Source organism: Lampris incognitus, chromosome 8 (assembly GCF_029633865.1).
Source record: "Lampris incognitus isolate fLamInc1 chromosome 8, fLamInc1.hap2, whole genome shotgun sequence".
NCBI lineage: Eukaryota > Metazoa > Chordata > Actinopteri > Lampriformes > Lampridae > Lampris > Lampris incognitus.
In genome coordinates, this window is record NC_079218.1 from 40,936,034 (window position 1) to 40,958,161 (window position 22,128).

At 41.9% G+C, this 22,128-nt stretch overlaps 1 protein-coding gene across 1 annotated transcript in view; it reads left to right on the forward strand.

The window, feature by feature from the left end:
- LOC130116584 (cytoplasmic polyadenylation element-binding protein 4-like) overlaps positions 1–22,128 on the forward strand; it is a 55,628-nt gene that overhangs the window by 19,056 nt on the left and 14,444 nt on the right. Inside the window, exons 3-4 of the mRNA XM_056284532.1 lie at positions 2,387–2,477; positions 21,156–21,206. Of these exons, the coding sequence (XP_056140507.1) occupies positions 2,387–2,477; positions 21,156–21,206 (142 nt within the window). The remainder of the gene's footprint in view (positions 1–2,386; positions 2,478–21,155; positions 21,207–22,128) is intronic.

The following is a 22,128-nucleotide window of genomic DNA, read 5'->3' on the forward strand; positions in this document are numbered from 1 at the left end:
AAAACACAGACAATACAAACAACATTACTGTAGTACAACAGAGTCCTTAACAATTAATGCTTGAATTAAGTTGAACGACAAGTGTTTGCAGCGCTATGCTGTGCATCTCAGCCGAGAACGGAGAAATGTCTGGCTGAGCCCCCCCCCCCCCCCCCCAATTCTAAGTTCAAACACCGGAGAAGGGGAGATAAGCACACCTGACGGAGATCTGAACTCTACTGAGTGTACTCAAGTTTAGTATGACTGCATCCTATAAAGCTTTTCTTGCCCCATGACACAATGCACTTCACAATGAAACAACTGCATTGCATTACAGTATGGTGGCCCCAATGACATTCCTGCCCCGAACCTTGGTGGTATCAGTTCTATGCTTAAGGCATGTCCTGCCAAATCATAAGGTGCTGTACAAACTGAGCTTCACAGATTCCCATGTACAAACCCCAATTCCAATGAAGTTGGGACGTTGTGTAAAACGTAAATAAAGACAGAATACAATGATTTGCAAATCCTTTTCGACCTATATTCAATTGAATACACTACAAAGACAAGATATTTAATGTTCAAACTGATAAACTTTGTTTTTTTGCAAATATTCAGTCATTTTGAATTTGATGCCTGCAACACATTCCAAAAAAGCTGGGACAGGGGCATGTTTACCACTGTGTTACATCACCTTTCCTTTTAACAACACTCAATAAGCATTTGGGAACTGAGGACACTAATTGTTGAAGCTTTGTAGGTGGAATTCTTTCCCATTCTTGCTTGATGTACGACTTCAGTTGCTCAACAGTCCGGGGTCTCTGTTGTCATATTTTGCACTTCATAATGCGCCACACATTTTCAATGGGAGACAGGTCTGGACTGCAGGCAGGCCAGTCTAGTACCTGCACTCTTTTACTACGAAGCCACGCTGTTGTCACATGTGCAGAATGTGGCTTGGCATTGTCTTGCTGAAATAAGCAGGGATGTCCCTGAAAAAGACATCGCTTGGATGGCAGCATATGTTGCTCCAAAACCTGTATGTACCTTTCAGCATTAATGGTGCCTTCACAGATGTGCAAGCTGCCCATGCTATGGGCACTAACACACCCCCATACCATCACAGATGCTGGCTTTTGAACTTTGCGCCAATAACAATCTGGATGGTCCTTTTCCTCTTTAGCCCAGAGGACACCATGTCCATGATTTCCAAAAACAATCTGAAATGTGGACTCGTCAGACCACGGCACACTTTTCCACTTTGGGTCAGTGCATCTCAGATGAGATCGGGCCCAGAGAAGCCGGCGGCATTTCAGGGTGTTGTTGATATATGGCTTTCACTTTGCATGGTAGAGTTTTAACTTGCACTTGTAGACGTAGTGATGAACTGTGTTAACTGATGATGGTTTTCCGAAGTGTTCCTGAGCCCACATGGTGATATCCTTTACAGAATGATGTCAGTTTTTAATGCAGTACCACCTGAGGGATCGAAGGTCACGGGCATTCAATGTTGGTTTTTGGCCTTGCCGCCTACATGCAGAGATTTCTCCGGATTCTCTGAATCTTTTGATGATATTATGGACTGTAGATGATGAGATCCCTAAATTCCTTGCAATTGTACGTTGAGAAACGTTGTTCTTAAACTGTTGGACTATTTGCTCACGCAGTTGTTCACAAAGGGGTGAACCTCGCCCCATCCTTGCTTGTGAACACTGAGCCTTTCAGGGATACTCCTTTTATACCTAGTCATGACACTCACCTGTTTCCAGTTAACCTGTTCACCTGTGGAACGTTCCAAACAGGTGTTTTTTAAGCATTCCTCAACTTTCCCAGTCTTTTGTTGCCTCTGTCCCAGCTTCTTTGGAACGTGTTGCAGGCATCAAATTCAAAATGAGTGAATATTTGCAAAAAACAATAAAGTTTATCAGTTTGAACATTAAATATCTTGTCTTTGTAGTGTATTCAATTGAATATAGGTCGAAAATGATTTGCAAATCATTGTATTCTGTTTTTATTCACGTTTTACACAATGTCTCAACTTCATTGGAATTCAGGTTTGTAGTAGTCATGGGTGCTATTGCAATTATGAAATACTGCATTTTCCTCTGTGAACAAAATTGAAAGCTAACTTACTGAATAAAGAGCCTCTTACTGTTGTGTTAATTAGCTTGCAAGTTAAATTAGGTTAATTTGAGTAATTTGATTTGAAAAAAAAAATGAACATAATGTTCACTGCGACAGTTGCTCCGGTTGGGCTGCTCTGTGGCTGATGACCATTTCTAGGAATGTATGAGCTGAAGCAGGGTGGTATTGGGGGAAAAAGGCTTATGTGGTCCCTAAATATCTTACCTTTGAAGAACACAAAAGGTAAATCAAGTCTTTCTTGTCTCCTCTGCTCTCTGTTTAGGAACGTACCAGATCATTCGATGGCTTCAACATGAACACCCTGGAGAGCTCCCTGATCGACATCATGAGAGCAGAGCAGGACACCCTGAAAGGTGAGAATGCCAGCTGTTAACAGGAAACAAACAAAGCCTCGTGACCCATAGTCCACAAGTGCACCTTTTGCAAATCAACAAGGAAATGGGACCCTGTGGACTGCAACACACTATCACAAGACATCACCTGCTCTGTTCCACATGGAGGTCTCCACAGTGCTGCTAACATGCTTAGAGATGCAACCTTTTTCAGCAATGCAAAGTTATCACTTCTTACATTTACATACATTTTTAAGTTTGACATCTAATTGCTTTCTTGTCTGTTGACAGCAGTGACACAGGTTAATGTAAGCTTACATGGCTAACATCATGACTGGCTAGAAGACCTAGCAAAACAAAATGGATGATGAGAACAATTCTCCAAATTATCTGAGTTTTTTTGATGAGAAATTGCAAGCCGGTGCCAAGTGTGAGCCCTGCTTAAGTTTGTGGCCCTGCCTTTCTGTATATATTAATTGCAATCATGTGACCCTGTGTCCCTCCAAAAGAAGCACTGCTTCTGTGTTCATGCAGGGAGGTTGAGACTTTGGTTTACGACACAGTCACCAAGGGTCTGAAATGAACTTGCTGCCCCACCAGCCACTATGGCAGGTAGATGGAAAATGTTACCTGCCACTCAGTATTTACCTGCTGCTTCTGAAACCAGCGTATGAAAAAAGAACTATAAACACTGACCCATAAAGCAGCATTTTAAATATCAAATGATTGAAAATTCTGATCTAAAATACATCAGTTGTCCACATCAGATGTGGCTAGTAAAAATCTCATCTGATTTTACTAGAGCCAGCTGGTGCTTTCGAACACGGGAAGAACAGTAAACAGTTGTCTAATGGCAGAAAATCTTAGTAGTCAAGAAGCGCTTGAGGAGGGCAACCACCTTTCCGCTAGAGGCCATGCTGATGTGTCTTTTAGCAAGATCTTGGAACTGCTACCAGCTCCAGTGGCACTGCTGTGTGTCTGCTGCTGGGCTCTGGGCTCTATGTTCTTGGTGTGCAGGAAAAGAGAGCTTTCTAATTGTGATAATTTTACATGATAATTTCATTCCTTCATTCATTACCCATACAAGCTTAATAAAAACTCAGGGTTGTGGGAGGCTGGAGCATCTCCTAGCAGACATTGGGTGGAAGTTAGAGAGACATCTTGGAGAGGCTGCCAGTGCAACGCAAGGCCCACACACACACACACACACACACACACACACACACATACACACATACACATACACATACACACACGCACATACACATACACATAACACACACACACACACACACACACACACACACACACACACACACACACACACTTAGTGTCCAATTCACTTAACATGCATCTCTTCGGACTGTGGGAGGAAACAGAAGTACCCAGAGAAAACCCACACAGAACACAGGGTAAATATGCAAACGCTAAACAGAGAAAGCCTGGGCTCGGACTCAAACCCTCTTGTTGCAAGGCAACAGTACTTTTTAAGACGTGACCGTACCACCATTACAATAACAAAGATGATATTAATAAGAATGATTTAATACATACATGAGTAGGTATGTGGCTTATTGGCAAACATAGATTATTGTCAAAAATGGTACTTTTTTGGCTGAGGTCGATGAAGGATCACAGTTAGGTCATTCACTTTAACATTTACTCTCTTCCATATATGTTAAGTGTTCTTATTGGTACCAACCAAATCTGGTATAACCTGCCCTTTCCTCTGCGAGTGGTGCATTTTATTACAGATTTCAAGATCCCCTAGCAATACTAGAAAGTAAAAGAAAGTAACAGAACAAATCTGAGCCTTCAAAACCTTGAAGTAAAAGGTTTCCAAGTTTCAGATTTTTTTGTTTTTGTTTTTCCTTTTAAATTTTTAGAACTTAAAGTGTTTTGAGCTTGAACCCAGTTAATTGCCTCCTTAACTGATGACTGATCCATCATTACTACATTTACTACATTACATCGCTACAATTACATGGAAACCAATAACCCAGTTACACACAAGCAATAATGTTCTCTTCCTTGTTTAGTCTTTAAAAAAAAAAAAAATAAAAAAAATTACATGTTACTGCAGAACGCCATCCTGTCTGAAAGTGGACTATTTGCCGGCTTACCTGGTCCATCTGTTTACTCGCAGAAAGCAAACCATTGCAAACTTGGCGTTGGTATTGTAATCAGTTGCATTCACTAGGTTTTTTATCAGCGTCCACACCTTTAACTGGAAACAAGTAAGGATTTCATGGAAGAGACGTGAATGCAGGCATTAATAAGAGCACATTTTTTTATGAAGCATTGAGACAGGATTTTTTTGACAGTTGTGTAAAGTTAAAAGGGAGTGTTGCCAAGTTATTTCAATCTTATGACTTGTGATCTTATTATGAAAGCGGTCAAGGGAAGTCTCTGCCTCTTTCCACTCATGCTTTTTTCCTATCCTTTATTTGTGACAAAGGTTGAAAATGAAGTTATTCACTTGTTTCCTATTTGGTTTGCTGAAATGCCATGACACGTGGTGAATGTAGTCGATTACGATTCTATATGTTCCGTTCGTGACAAAACACAGACCCAACTTGCTAATAGCCATTTTGTGTTTCAAGTCTCCTTAACAACACGACTTTCTGCTGTGTTTGTATTTTTCAAACATCAGGCACACCGTATCTGGTGACCTTTCGCATTTGCCATTTCGAAAACCAAATCGACTGCTGTTAACATGTTAATAAATCAAAAGATTTAGCAAAAATTAAGGTATCATAATCAGGTTTTGCATACACTGATTTAGATTTTAACCATAACCCAGTAAAGATATCCTGATGAAGCCATTTGCATGACTTTCTAAAGTGGGAGTAATTCACTTGCATGTAAAAATTGTTTCCTGACCGTGTCTGAGTGGCCAAGTGCCTCGTAGGACACACTGAAAGGGCAGGCTGATGACTGATCATACAACAATGGTTATTCGCCATCTGCCACCTTGACCTCTGCCTTAGTAGAGAACGTTCTTTTCCTAAATCACATACATATTAAGTCTTCGTTGTGGCTTGTAGGGATGCACTGATCCCCATGCTGGTATCGGATATCATGCCGATACCAAGCTCAAATGGGGTTTCGGTGTCAGAAATTTTACCCAACACTAAAATCCAATACCAAAAGCCATGAGTTACAAGTCATAAATAAAAGTAAAATTGCTTGATTTACTGCCTTTTTGGCACATGGAAGCCTGCATCTCTTTAATCATGGAACAAAAACCGATTCTATCTCCATATTTTTGCTGATTGGTCCCAAACTAATGGTCTGCACTGTTCAGCAAAACTAATGGATCGGACTGGTACTCGATATTGGCCGATACATAAAGATTTGTGCTCTGAATTGGTACCAGGAGTGTAAAAGTGATATCTCTCACCCGCAGCTGTTTGGCTGAGGACAGGTTTGTCTCATCTTAAGGTAATGTTGAAGACACCATAATGCTTAGGCAATAGGCAATATTTCCTCTCACATCAAACATGAGGTGGCAAAAATTCAGGTCTCAATGGATTGCCTGAATATGGTGCATGAGCATGACCTCCTTTTCTATGGTGTTTTAGGAGAGATGCAGAGAGCAGAATCCAGTTGATGGAGGCTCAGGCTCTGTGTGTTCCGTGCAAGACTGGATTTATGAGGACTATGGAGGGGCTTATGTTTAGGGCTCCTGTTTTCAACCTGGCCTGAGGAAAGGAAGCTGTTGTCTGTAATGCATATTAACACAACTGTCTTCTACTTCTTCTTTTGACTGCTCCTGTTAGGGTTCACTGCAGTAGATCATCCCTTTTCATCTCTTCCGGTCCTCTGCATCTTCCTCTGTAACACCAGCCACCTGCATGTCCTCTATCACCACATCCATAAATTTCCTCTTTGGCCTTCCTCTTTCCTCTTGCCTGGCAGCTTCATCTTCAGCATCCTTTTCCCAATATACCCCACAGCTCTCTTCCACACATGTACAAACCATCTCAATCTTGTCTCTCTTGTTTTGTCTCCAAACCATCCAACCTGAGCTGTCCCTCTAATATACTCATTCCTAATCCTGTCCATCTTTTTCACCCCCAATGAAAATCTTAGCATCTTCAACTCGGCCACCTTCAGGTCTGCCTCCTGTCTTTTCATCAGTGCCACAATCTCCAAACCATACAACATAGCTGGTCTCACTACCATCTTGTAAATCTTCCCTTAAACTCTTGCTGGTACCCTTTTGTTGCAAATCACTCCTGACACGCTTCTCCACCCACTCCACCCTGCCTGCACACTCTTCTTCACCTCTCTTCCACATTCCCCGTTACTTTGAACAGTTGATCATCCACTTTCACCACCTCTACTCTTTGCATCCTCCTCTCATTCACGCATATGCATTCCGTCTTGCTCCTACTAACTTTCATTCCTCTTCTGTCCAGTGCATACCTCCACCTCTCCAGGCTCTCCTTCACCTGTTCCCTACTCTCACTACAGATTGCAATGTCATTCGTGAACATCATAGTCCATGAAGACTGCTGCCTGATCTCGTCTGTCAACCTGTCTATCAGCATTGCAAACAAGAAAGGGCTCAGAGCCGATCCTTGATGTAATCCCACCTCCACCTTAAACCCATCTGTACTTCCTACTGCACACCTCACCACTGTCACACTGTCCTCATACATATCCTGCACCACTCTTACATACTTTTTTGCCACTCCAAACTTCCTCATACAATACCACACCTCCTCTCTTGGCACCCTTCATGTGCTTTCTCTAAATGCACAAAGACACAGTGTAACTCCTTCTGACCTTTTCTATACTTCTCCATCGACTCTCTTAAAGCAAACATCACATCTGTAGTGCTCTTTCCTGGCATGAAACCATACTGCTGCTCACTAATCATCACCTCTCCTTGTAACCTAGCTTCCACTAGTGTTTCCCATAACTTCATGCTGTGGCTGTAGTTCTGTAATTACTACAGCTCTGCACGTCATCCTTATTTTTGAAAATCAGTACCAGTATAATTTTCCACTCCTCAGGTATCGTCTCACTTCTAGAATTGTGTTAAACAATCTAGTTAAAAACTCAACTGCCATCTCCTAAACATCTCCATGCCTCCTCAGGTATGTCATCTGGACCAATCGCCTTTCCACTCTTAATCCTCTTCATAGCTGCCCTCACTTCCTACTTGCTAATCCACTGCACTTCCTGATTCACTCTCCCCACGTCATCCAACCTTCTCTCTCTCTCATTTTCTTCATCAGCCCCTCAGAGTGCTCCTTCCACCTTCTTAACACACTCTTCCTACTTAGCACATTTCCATCTCTATTCTTCATCACCCTAATCTGCTGCACATCCTTCCCAGCTCGGTCCCTCTGTGTAGCCAATCGGTACAAATCTTTTTCTCCTTCCTTAGTGTCCAACCTCTCGTACAACTTGCCATACACCTTTTCCTTTGTTTTCACCACCTTTCGCTTTGCCTTACACCGCACCTCCTTGTACTCCTATTTACTTTCTGCATCTCTCTGACTATCCCACTTCTTCGCCAACCTCTTCCTCCATATACTTACCTGTATTTCCTCATTCCACCACCAAATCTTCTTGTCTTCCTTCCTCTGTCCAGATGACACACCAAGTACCTTCCTAGCTGCCTCCCTCACCACTTCTGCAGTAGTTGCCCGACCATCCAGCAAGTCTTCACTACCACCCAGTGCCTGTCTTAACTCCTCCCTGAACTCCACACAACAGTCTTCCTTCTTCAACTTCCACCATTTGATCTTCAGCTCTGCTTTCACTCTCTTCCTCTTCTTGATCTCCAAAGTCACCCTCCAGACCACCATCCGATGCTGCCTAGCTACGTTCTCCCCTGTCACCACCTTTGCAGTCTATCTCTTTCAGATTGCACCTCCAGCATAAGACATAGTCCACCTGTGTGCACCTTCCTTCACTCTTGTACGTCACCCTGTGTTCCTCCCTCTTCTTGAAATACATATTCACCACAGCCATTTCCATTCTTTTCGCAAAATCTACCACCATCTGTCCTTCCACATTCCTCTCCTTGACTCCATACCTACCCATCATCTCCTCATCACCTCTGTTCCCTTCACCAACATGTCCATTGAACTCCGCTCCAATCACCACTCTCTCCTCCTTGGTACACTCTCCACATGTCACCCAACTCACTCCAGACTTCTTCTTTCTCTTTTATCTCACACCCAACTTGCGGGGCATATGCGCTGACAACATTCATCATCACACCTTCGATTTCCAGCTTCATACTCATCACTCTGGCCGACATGCTCTTCACCTCCAACACACTCTTGACATACTTGTCCATCAGGATTACTCTTACCCCATTTCTCCTCCCATACACACCATGGTAGAAGAGTTTGAATCCACCTCTTGCTCCTGGCCTTACTCAGCTTCCACCTGGTCTCTTGCACACACAGGATATCAACATTTCTTCTCTCCATCATATTAGCCAGGTCCCTCCTTTTACCAGTCATAGTGTCAGCATTCAAAGTTCTGACTCTCACCTCCACACTTGTACCTTCTTCCTCTCCTGTTGTCTCTGGACATGCCTTCCCCCTCTCCTTCTCCCAACAGTAGCATAGTTTCCAACGACACCCTGCTGGCCAACAGTACCAGTGGTGGCCATTGGTAACCCGGGCCTCGACCGATCCGGTATGGAAATCTGATTTATGATCCGCATATTTGATTTGGCATAGGTTTTACACTGGATTCCCTCCCTGACACAACCCTCCCCAATTATCCAGGGTTGGGACAGGCACTAAGAATGCCCTGGCTTGTGCATCCCCAGTGACTGGGTTGTAGTAACACAACTGTGCAGTTCCAAATTTAGTGGATGTTCACAGTCGACTAACCACAATGCAGACAGATATTTTTTATCACAGCAATTATCTTATTGTTTGAATCTGCAGAATTTGGCTTTTGTAGTTAACTGTGCCTATGATTTGATGATTTGATCTAGTTTAGGATTATACAGTAAATACATCAATTAGAGCAGTCTGGTTTGCCCCTAAAGAGGTGTCAGCTTGTTAGCCTATTCATTCCTAGTTGAGTTATTGTCCCCCATATCTCTGCTCTTTGAAGTAATTATACAGTATGTGGATATGGTGTGTGTGTGTGTGTGTGTGTGTGTGTGTGTGTGTGTGTGTGTGTGTGTGTGTGTGTGTGTGTGTGTGTGTGTGTGTGTGTGTGTGTGTGGGTGTGTATGTTGGGGGGGGGGTTGAGCAGCTGTTCTGTTGTGCTCAGTTAGTTCTGTGCAGCTGTACACAGACATACCAAACACCTATACACAACATCAGTAACCTAACGATCAAATATGTTAAAAATAGTGCACACTGAGCTATTATGCAACAAAAAAAACAGTGGTAATTTGTGAACTCTTACCTACAGGAGTTTAATCTTTGGGGGTGTATGGCCAAGGCTTCTTAAACACCCTTTACAACCCTTAATAATAGCAGTACTTAGCTTTCTCTTGGCTATATACCATTTTACTCCCTATGACTTTTTCCTAGTCTCATAACACTTAGTCTTATGGCTGCAAACTGTTGAGTTTGATAAATGATCAAGATTAAGGTATATTTAATTAAAGGGACTATTTAGCACTGCTTGTTGATTTAAAGGGAGGAGCCCATAAAGGCTATATACTGAAAGAGAAGAGAGAGAAGGGAAGGGTTATTTATTAAGAGGGTGTAAATGACATCGGTTAAGGGTTTCACAAAAACAAGTTATTTGTTAAGCGAGACCTTTTTTGGATGGGAGAAAGAAGCTGATCTTAATTGGGATGGAGTCGCTAATATTGTTTATTGGTGTAAGTCACATTAGTTATTAATGGAGAGTTGCTGACGTACCTTATTGGTGGAGAGGAAGTGACCAATATTGGATATTTGCTGAAAGGGGAGAAATATTATTATTATTTTTTTTTGGACAAGGACATTATTGGCTAAGAATGAGTATAGACGCTCAAAACTGCCCGACAGTATTGAGGAAGTGGCAAAAAGTGGATGACTGTTTAAAAGGAGATTGATGGCTTAAAATCATACAAATTGATGCTGGTAAGGTTAAGGGACCCGTGTTATCAACTGAAGGTCTCGATTCAGTCTCAACAACAGCCACTGTATTCCAATTATGATTTAGGGTATGGCACATCGATGGCTGAACACAGTTTTCAACTATTTCTACTGTGTTCTCTTGTACACCATCCACCATTATTGCTTATAATACTTCCCTCAAACACCAACAAGTACAGTCACATAGTCTACCTACTTGTTTAGTTATAATGAATATGTCTACAGTGGTCATACTATAACATGCACCATGTATAAAAAAGGGATAACAGTACAGGAAGTACCACAATTAACCACAACACAGCTCCAGGTATATCCAGTTGTGTTCTAATGTTGTGCTGTCACAAATAAGTAAGTCTTCCCTTTATCAGCTTTGTTAGCCACATCCGGTACACAAGCCTTGGCTATGCTCGCATAAATTATCACATCTGTCTGATCCAGGGGCTGGCACGTGAGCAACCCAACATGAAAATGTTCGCATTTAAAGCCACAAAACTCTGCTTGATTTACAGTAAATCCATGTAGGCCTACATTGTTTTTGAAATTCGTTTTTTAAATGGTGGCCCAGTGGTTCGCACTGTCGCCTCACAAGTAAGAAGGTCCTGGGTTCGAACCCTGGGATTGTCCAACCTTGGGGGTCATCCCAGGTCATCCTCTCTGTGGAGTTTACATGTTCTCCCCGTGTCTGCGGTGCATTTTCTCCAGGTGCTCCAGTTTCCCCCACTATGAAAAAGACATGCATGTTAGGGTTAATACTCCTGTCTGTGCCCCTGACCGAGGCATGGCAAGACAAACTGGAGTTGGTGCCCGGGTGCTCCACGGCGGCTGCCTACTGCTCCTAGTTACACAGCTAGGATGGGTTAAATGCAGAGAGGAATTTCCCCACGGGGATTAATATAGTATACCAAAATCACAAAAAAAAATCAAGAACATTTATAAAGTTAATGCATTTTCTTTATGAGGATTTTGAGTAAGATGCAATATACTCAAATCTTAATTTTGAATAAGATGCAATATACTCAAAATACTTAATCTCTGCTACTTCTCTGGGATGCATCTAAGCACTGCTGTCCTCGGATTTAACTTCAAATTGTTCAGTTTTGTCCTATCCTTTTCTCTGTGGTGTCATATCTGCAACCTTCCATTTCTTTTTAACTCTCACACATTGATATGTATTCTTTCTTATTACCGTACATGGAATGTACAACATGTGACCTGAATAGCTGCTTTCTGTAGCCTATTCTTTCACATGAAGCCTTTGGTTTATTGTGTAGTATGATACTGTTTAGTCTTTGTTACACTAATTACAGTGAATTACAGTGTAGCTTGCACAATGCCATGCAAACCTCATCACCAAGATGTATCCAGTTCATTTTTTCTCCTCAGCAAGGCAAAACACCCCATGATTATAGTGCATTACTTTCATTTAAGCTGTAGTCCTTCTCCAGGGCATCGCTCTCTCTCTCTCTCTCTCTCTCTCTCTCTCTCTCTCTCTCTCTCTCTCTCTCTCTCTCTCTCTCTCTCTCTCTCTCTCTCTCTCTCTCTCTCTCTCTCTCTCTCTCTCTCTCTCTCTCTCTCTCTCTCTCTCTCTCTCTCTCTCTCTCTCTCCCCTCCCCCACCCCACCCCCATACACATGTACTAACATACAGGCGGCATGCATTACATACGTATGCACATTTGCATTAAGAGAGCCCAAATCTTGTCTTTCAGCATAAACAGATTGAACAAAGTGAGTGAGGGAGGAAGCAAGAGGATAAAAAGAGAGAATGGCTACTGTAAAGGGGGCATTGAATGGCTTCCAGCATTGTCCTAACTGAGAGAAAGGATCTCTCTGTTTAGTTCCCAGACTCCTGTGAGGTTATGCATGTGTGTGCATGTGAAAGAGGAGAGAGAGAGAGAGAGAGAGAGAGCGAGAGAGCAAATGTTGACTGCTACTGTAGCTGTGTGAAGCAAGAAGCTTGCAGTTAAGGTTCACAGAGCGGACATACTTACCCCCTCAGACACATGAGGTTTTGTGGTGTGCATACATGCGGGCCTCTGCTCCGCATACACTCTCAGAATGCAATGACACTGGTGGATACTTAGTTGTATAGCTGTTGGTTGACTGGTACATCTAGCTACAAACATCCGTCAAACGTGAATGAATGTGAAACACATAATTTAGAGTTCCATATGCAACATGGAGAAAGCAAAACCCGTAATGATTTAAGATCATAATTTTCTGCTTTAGATGTCTTTTTGGCGATATTAGACACCTAACGGACTAAGTGAGCTTGAAAATTTAGTGGCCAGCATCCAGAAGAGCAAAATCTGTTGTGATAAGTGTGCTCAATAGTGGAGAGTTCTCTATCAGAGATGAATTTTGTGCTTCCATTGCAGTCACAGGTGGTCCACCCTGTTTAATGTAGTCAGAGTCCTAGTTCTGCTTTAGAAACTATCCAACAAGGGTCCTGTGGAGCTGAGCAGGAGAGCCATGGGGCACTGAGGGAGGAGCCAGTAGAATTCCGTGTGACACAGGCATCTGAATGCACCAATCCCAGGGCGTTCTATACCCTTACAACAATGGCAACACTATTTCAGCCTGCGTCTCTCATTATCCCGCTGCAGCATGCCAGCTTAACCCAGTCTTGCATAACTTTGAAGCTTGTATGGCATCACAATTTGTGTGTGTGTGTGTGTGTGTGTGTGTGTGTGTGTGTGTTTGTGTGCGTTTCAGTTATGTGTTTGTTGCACTAGGGGTTGAGGTTTGCTGCGTGATACAGCCTGACACATGCCTCAATGTACAGAGCTTAGAGACAAGAGCACAGATGGGGAAATGGAGAGAGAGAGAGCGAGAGAGAGAGACTCCCACAAATGTTGTCTTTAATGAGTTTGATGTGGCAAAAACCCTCAGCATGCCCATAGCTTTCATAGACAGCTCTCAATTAAATAAACAGGAAGGAGCTTTCTTTGAAAAATTCTCAACACTTAAATTCCAGCCGTTTGAAATCTTACACCATATTCTTCAATGCGCGCAGCACTATTTTTGACAGCACCTGTCAGTAAAATGCCTGTGCATTTATCCACGGTCAGGAACATTATCCTATCCAGAGCTTATGCACTCTGCCAAATTGGGAACTGATTAAGGGATAATAGAAGAGTCTCGACAAGTGAATCTCATGACCATCGTGCCTTTTTAGGAACTGATACTTGAAATCATTGCTCTTCATCACTCTCAACAGTTCGGTGCTCATTCTGTGCAGTCATAGTTTTCTGGCGTGTGTGTGAATGTGTGTATATTCAGAAGAACAAAATCGCCATGCTAACTGCTAAGCTGTCTTTCGAAAAATATTTAATTGTTCAATGATAAAGCAGCTAAAATGATACAGATTTTTCAGGGTCATCTTCTTCCTTTGGCTTGTTCCCTGTTTGTCAGGGGTCGCCACAGCGGATTTTAAGTTTCCATTGGTACCCTGTGAGGGCACAGCACCAATGGTGGCTGTTGTTAACCTGGGCCTCGACCCAGATAATACTAAGATAATTAATTAAGATTAATATTAAGATTCATTTTAATATTGAATTATTATTATTATATTAATATTAAGATAATTAAATAGCATAATTTCAGGATAATACTAAGGTTAAATAGGAGCTTATAACCCCAAACCTCAAAAAGGCCTCTTTGGGGAGTCACGTGGGACCGCTGAAGAAGATGGACGTCTAACAGCATTGCTCCTGATGAACCCCCAGAATTTCTTTATATGAATGCTTCAATTAACTCCACAAGACTTATAAAGTGTGGTTAATATACTTGTGAATACTGCCGCGAGTTAATGCTCATTCGCTTCACCGATGTGGCATGACAACAGCAAACGCTAACCCAAAAATGAGAGCTGCAAGGCAGGGTGCTAGCCATGATAGCATGGCGAGCGGGGCTACATTCAGGCCTACTGAAAAAGAGTCGCAGTCTCCACAAGCTTTGGTGCCACCTGGGTTTGCTGAACTGCAGGCTGTGTTGCAGAGAGCGATGGAGGAAAGGTCACGGTTGAGTGGCACTTTATCAGCCCTGCAATTGGATGTGACCAGTGTCAAGACCAGTGTTTCCCAACCCAGTCCTCAAGGAACCCCTATCCTGCAGATTTTCATTGTAACCCTGCATAAGTATCCCTGCTTGTACTTACTCAACCAATCATCTCACAGCACTTAATTATGCAAGATGTGCAACATCTGACATAATTCATTGCTGATTGGTTGAATAACTACAAACAGGTACCTATTCAGGGTTGCAAAGACAATCTGCAGGATAGGGGTTCCTTGAGGACTGGGTTGGGAAACACTGGTCAAGACTACTCAGGGCAAAATGAAAACGGATATCACAGCCATTTTTCAATGACTCGATGAGGCTGAGAATCGGATCTCTGAACTTGAAGACAAGAACATGCGCCTGCAGCAGCTTGCTGATAACAGTGCTAAAGAGTGTGCAGAACTTTGGGAACCTGTGACAGATGTTGCTAACAGAGAGAGGTGTTTCAGTGCACAGCTATTTGGGCTGAAAGAAAAATCTGAAAATAATGTCAAGCTTTGGGAGTGCGTGAAGCAGTTTTTCTCTGAGGCTCTTGGGGTGGATGTACAGATACAACAGATAGTGCGCTGCTCTCTGAACAAGATGCAAGCAGAAGGTGCTCAACCTCACCCAGTCATTATGCGCTTTCATAGTTTTCTGGTAAAGGAGCAATAGCACCGCTGTCTGAACAAGATGCCAACAGAAGGTGCGCCGCCTCGCCCTGTCAATTTGCGCTTTCATAGTTTTATGGTAAAGGAGTGGGTATTGGCTGCAGCGAGGGTGAAGGCTCGCGACGGAGGGATCCAATGGGGCGGGGTCTTAACTTTCCATCTTCCTCGACATAACGAAGGATGTGGCAGAGAGGAGGAGGTGGTTCACCAAGGTCAGGAAGAAGCTGCATGAGTTGGATGTTCGCTTCACGTTAGCTTACACGGCCGTACTTCGCTTCACATTGAAGGGGGAGAAGATGAGCTTCTGGATCCTCGTAAGGCATGTGGAGCTGCTGTCTGGAACAGAGCGCGAGTTATCGGAGGTTGGCTCCGGTCAGAATTAGAGTGGATGGCAAGGATGACAGTTCTCGCTTTGGATGAACAAATCTCTTCTAATGTGTCCGGCAAGCGGGAGGGCCACAATGTTCATCACAGAGAGGTCTGGACTGGAATCTATATGTAAGTTTTGAACTGGACTGGGACTTTAACGCTGCTGCTGAGATTTGTGTGTGCACACGGAGCATGCAGGACAGTGCTAACCGACCAAGTTAAGTACGATGCCAGAAGTTGTGAGTATGGCCTGTAACTGAGGAGTTTATGTAGACATACAGGTGCAGGTATCTTTTTCTTGTACATTTCTATCTTAATCTTATTTTATTTCATTCTTTTGATTATAGTTTAGAACAATTTATTTGAGCTGGTTGATAAGCAGTATGGTGTTAAAATGAGGACTCGATTCAAATTCTTGTTAAGATGTTTGGCAGTAGTCACAGAGTTATGACATAGGAGTGACATGTACCTAAGATTGGGGGGGGGGGGTTTGGAGGGCTAGCTGGTTGTTGCGCCTCACGGACCATGTACGGGCAGGGATATCCTTTTGATAAAGGTATTGTTGAGGGAAAGGGGTGGGGGTGTATGGGTTTATTTGCAGTGTTATTTTTGTTCATTATGTTTTTTTGATACAGGGTTTTATGTGACATGCACAGCAAAGGTGATGGTTCAAAGGAGTTGGTGCTCTCCTCTCTTGCGAGCACATTCTCCACTAGATAATAGATAACACTGAGTAGTCTAATGGCTAAGTACATAAAGATAATTACATGGAACATTAACAGATCCCAAATCCTATAAAAAGAAGGAAATGGTTGAGCTATCTCAAATCTAACAAAGCTGATATTTCCCTGATTCAGGAGACTCACATGGAGCGTAAAGAAGCAGACAAACTTAAGCGTGACTGGGTAGGGCAGGTCTTTCATAGCTCGTTAATTAGTAAAAAGAATGGGCTGGCAATATTAGTACATAAGAAGTTGAATTTAGTGGTAATTAATCAAAAAAGGATGATGAGGGCAGGATGATTTGTATACAGGCCACCACTGATGGAGTTAAAGTTAATATTTGTAATGCATATGCTCCAAACAAATATGATAGTAATTTTATTCATATGGTTAACAAGACAATGGGGGAAATTGGGGAGGGTCAAATGTTGATTGCGGAAGACTTTAATCAGGTGCAAGATGCCCAATTAGACCGAACAACATATCATAAGGTTGTGCCAAGGGACGATTAGCTATACAAATGATGATGAAAGACCTGGGTCTGGTAGACATATGGCGCTTGGTCAATCCCCGAGAAAAAGAGTACACCTTCTATTCACATATGCGTAAGTCATTCTCAAGGATAGATTATTTCCTGGTCTCTAGTGAAATGATTGAGGAAGTGGCAGATTGTAAGATTGAGGTGATAGCTGTCTGATCATGCTCCAGTTGAGTTAAGCATAGTGATTAAGTCGAGTGGAAATAGAGTAAACAGGTGGAGACTAAATACATCAGTGCTTCAGGATCCCACGTTTAAGACTGCTCTGGAAACATACCTTAAGGATTTTTTTTATCATCATAATGGCTCAACGGAAAGACTAGGGGCGGTATGGGAAGCGTCGAAGGCGTATATAAGGGGCAGAATAATTTCACACACCACTGAAAAAATGGACAAATATGAAAATTAAAGAGCTGGAATCTCAGATTAAAAACATGGAGAATGAACTGTCACAACTCTATAATGATAAACTGTTTAAAGAAATCTGTGGCTTGAAATATCAGCTAAATGAGATATTCAACAAGAGGGCAGAGTACGCCCTCTTTAGGTTAAAAACAAGCTTTTATGAAAGTGGAGAGAAATCTGGCAAGTTGCCTGCGAGAAAAATGAAAAAATATTAGTCAGGTTTTTAATTCCAGTGATTAATAGTGGTGGGGGGAAGTTTTGACAGATAAGGTGAAAATCAACAAGGTCTTTAAAAGTTTTTATGAGAACTTGTATAAGTCGGAGACATCTGTAGATGAAATCAAATATGAAGAGTTCTTTTCCAAAATAGTCCTTCCTGTGATTTCTCCAGCCTATGCAGAGATGCTGGATGCACCTATAGATGAGTCTGAAGTTAGGGAGGCCATATTGTCAATGAAGGCCAGCAAATCACTTGGTTTAGATGGCTTGCCAGCTGAATAGTATAAAAAGAACATTGACATTGTGGCACCTATTCTAACCGATGTGTATACAGAAGCACTGACTGAGGGACAGCTGTCACCAATATTCAACGACGCTGTAATCACAGTTCTGTTGAAAAAAGGCAAGAACCCTTTTGATCCAAGTAGTTTTCGCCCAATCAGTCTGGAAAATGTAGATGGCAAGATATTGACAAAGGTATTAGCAATGAGAATGGAAACAGTTCTACCACAAATTATTAATGATGACCAGGTTGGCTTTATAGATCAGCAGCAGACAATCTTAGACGCCTACTCCACCTTATGTGGTTAAATCGTAAAGAAGATATTCTGGTTTCTACTTTCTCACTGGATGCCATGAAGGCATTTGATAGAGTATAGTGGGGATATTTGGTGTATATTTTGCGGGCTTTTGGCTTTGGAGCAGGGTTTATTAAGTGGGTCAAGGTACTATATTCAGCGCCGTGAGCTGCAGTTCACACGAATGGTATCACGTCCCCCTTCTTTAATCTGGGACGTGGAACAAGGAAGGGGGATCCTTTATCTCCATTACTCTTTACTCCGTTTGTGGAGCCACTAGCAGTGTCAATCAGAGAAGATTTCAGAATTAAGGGGGTCCTGGCAGGAGGCAGGGAACATAAAACATTTTTTATATGCGGACGACATCTTGTTGACAATATCAGACCCAGCTTCCTCTATTCCAGGTGTCATGGACATTGTTGAGAATTTCTCTGAGATTTCAGGTTATAAAATCAACTGGCAAAAATCAGAGGTAATCCCAATCTCGGTGGGTTGCTCCCCTGCTGACATTGGTGCATTTCTTTTTTTAAATGGCTGTCATTGGGGATGAAATATCTAGGTATAAGTCTGAATACAGACTTTCAAGAGGTCATTCAAATTAACATAAATCCAGTGCTCCAAGACATTAAGACTAGCTTTGCCAAGTGGAAAGTATTGAATTTATCTCTCTGGGGGAAAATAAATACGGTTAAAATGATGATATCATCAAAGGTTAACTATATCAATATGATGCTCATTTAAACGCATCAGTGCGTAAGCAGTATAACGAGGTAGTTAGGGACTTCCTATGACATGGGAAGAAATCCCAAATTAGTCTTAATAAGCTGTTCACCAGTAGAGGAAAGGGTGGCAGGGGGTGGCACTGCCAAATATAGAGTTGTAGAACATTGCCTTTGAGATGGTGAAACTATGCAAACACTGGTCAGGGAGTGGCTCACATCTGGGTTGGATGGAGATAGAGAAATCGTTTACCTCCCTGTTTAGATTTATAGATGCTTTGTCTCAAAAACCTTCAAAATCTCATCCTGAAGGGGAAGTCAATCTAGTACTTCAGCACTCATGGGAGGTTTGGAGCAAGGTTCATAAAATGTTCGGCCTTTCTCAATATAAACAAGGTTACTCTTCTTTATGGGAGAATACTGCAATTAAGATAGGGAAGAAAACAGTATGTTGGGGGGGGTGGCACAGTAAAATGGGATAGCCACAGTTGCTGATTTATGTAATGAAGGAGTGTTTTACTCCTATCAGGGGCCAAAGGATCATTATAACCTGACTGATAAAGGGGACTTTTGGAAATTTCTCCAATTACGGAACTGTGTACAGTCTATCAGTTACAATACAGGACAGGATGAAAATGTATTACAGAGGTTCCTAAAGCTTCCCAATATTGTACAGTCATCCTCTGCATTTTATAAAATGGCAGCCATTACTCTGTATGGTAAAAGTGAGAGTCTGAGGATAATATGGCAAAGGGACCTGGACATTGAGCTTGATAAAGAGGTATGAGAAAATATTGTTCAGGATGTGGGCTGGTCAGTAAGGGATAGTAAGAGCAAATTTATGTATTATAAAATAATTCATAGGTATTAATGGACTCCAGTCAGACTTAAAAAGCTTGGTCTAATTCAAAGCAATGAATGCTGGAAATGTAAAAGTTCTATGGGTACTTTTGTACATCTCATGTGGGACCGTCCGCTGGTTTCCCCATTTTGGACATGAGTGGTTGGGGCAATTGAGGAGTGGTTGGACCAGCCCTTGCCAAGTTAGCCACGTCTATGCCTTCTTGGAGATAAATCTGCTCTACCAGCTGGACTCACAAAGGCACAGTTTGGGTTAGCCCTTACAGGCTTCCTTAATGTAGCCTATATTAAGGAACTGGAAAAATACAAGCACACTGTGCTATAAGGACTGGATCAAACTTATGACGGCTACAGCTTCATACGAGTTGGTGATAGCTAAAGTGAGAGATTCTGTGTGTAAATTCGCTGAAATGTGGGGTAGCTTTCTCAGATTTATTAGTGGTAAGGAACATAAGATGGCAATATGTAAAAGAGAGTCTCGATGTATATCATATGGGGTGTTGTGTGTTGTGGGGAGGGGGGGTGTTGTGGCCTATCATGCTGTGCTGTTAAGCTTGCTACTGTTTTTTGTTTTGTTTGTACTGTAATGTTGGTGTTTTGGAAAAAAAAATATATTAATGACAAAAAAGGCCTCTTTGGTTTGCATGACATTTTTATTAAACATGGGTTTTGTACATAGAATTTTATTGTTGACAAATCATAGCTATGCCCATATCCCATGGGACGATACAGTTGCACAAAATGGCTGTAATATAGTTTGTCAATTGGGAGAAAAGGCTTGACAGTAGTCTAAAAGAATGACACTTGTTCACTAGGGGAAGTGTATTGGCAAGAATCTGGCGATACATTATGTATCACGATACAGGGGTTACGATTCAGTATATTGCGATATATTGCAATACTGTAAGAAAGGCGATATACATTGCAATTTCATAGGCCTGTGTTCTTAGTGATTACGCTACTTCCTGTCTCAGTTTACGTTACGTTGGAGTGGAAGAGTCAAATGGCGGAAGATAGGATTACAACACTGCTATCTAATGGTTGGGTTTTGCACATAGCACAAAATGAACCACTGTCTGCCATGAATCTTTGCATGTAAACTGTTAATTAAAATTGATGCAGGGCTTTTGAGAATCGATACGGTATCACAAAACATAACCAGGAATCGGGAACATTTATTTGTCGTTTCATTTCATGTACACAAATATTGTTTCCCCCAGCCCACAGCAGTGCAACACAAAGACAAAAACACCTTTCTAAACTACAATAACACATATAGCCAAACTACAAAAAAATACAAAACACATATATCTAACATATTAAAAAAAAAAATAATTTCACTGTCCAAGAGAGCGAACGCCGGGATGACTGTCGGAACTGCTACATGTCAATGTTCACACTGCTTTATCTACTACTTTGCTCTCTCATTAAAACCCCTTCTTCCATCCATATGTCACATTTTGTTAATGGTTTTTGTTTTGTGTTTCCCTGTGCAGGTCGGCTGGGCTTTCCCCATCCGGGAGGGGACAACCCTCTGCCCCTCAATGGTACGTATGGTAATGTACTCTCTCTGATCCGCTAACATTGTGGATAAATAATTGGAAATATGACTAGAGCAGGCATAGAAGAGTTTCTAATATATATATATATAAAAGATAATTTTATACAATATCCTCAGTGTTATCAATGTTATTTAACTCCTATTCAACATGGCCGCCCTGTTGACACTGTCCCCGTTAAATTCAGTTATAAATCAGAAGGGATTTGCCCTCTTTTGATTTTTTTTGGTTACAATGATGAATCACAGAAATTGTTTTTTACTGGAAAAATCTGTGTGAAGATAAAATTTAGTTTAATTCATTTCATATTCCCTACCAGACCGCTGCAAAATAAATCATGGAGTATTTTTTATTGCGCTAAAAGTGGAAGTGGTGTTTGTATATGTGTGTGTACATTGGTTGGGGAAAGGATTGAAGTAAATGCAGTAAAAGGGCCTGGACAGAGGAGCAGGATGATGGGGAAATGGATGGATTGATTGATGGATAGATGAAGGTAGGGAAGAAGATAGGGGGAAAAGACAGATAAAAGTGGTATCATGGTGAGGCTAGCCTTATGCCACTACAGTTTAACTCCTTCTATTAAGGGCACCCCCCTCAGCCTCTATCCTGGAGACAGTAGGTATCTGATTATTTCTTTCTTTTTCTCTCTCTCTCTCTCTCTTCCTCTTCCCCTATTATTTCCACCTAAGCATTCTTAATCACATGTAACCAGTTAGTGAGAGTGCTGTTTTTCAGTCGTGGGTCTCAGAAATGTGAAAGTGGTGAATGTAATGGCTTATCGGGGCTCTGAATTATTTCTTTCTAAACAATATATTTGTTATGTGCCCTCCCTCTCCTCCTTTCAGCATTTCCTTCTATGGTCAGGTTGCACAGGCGAAAAGGGTGTCTTTTAAGTGGATATAAATATTAT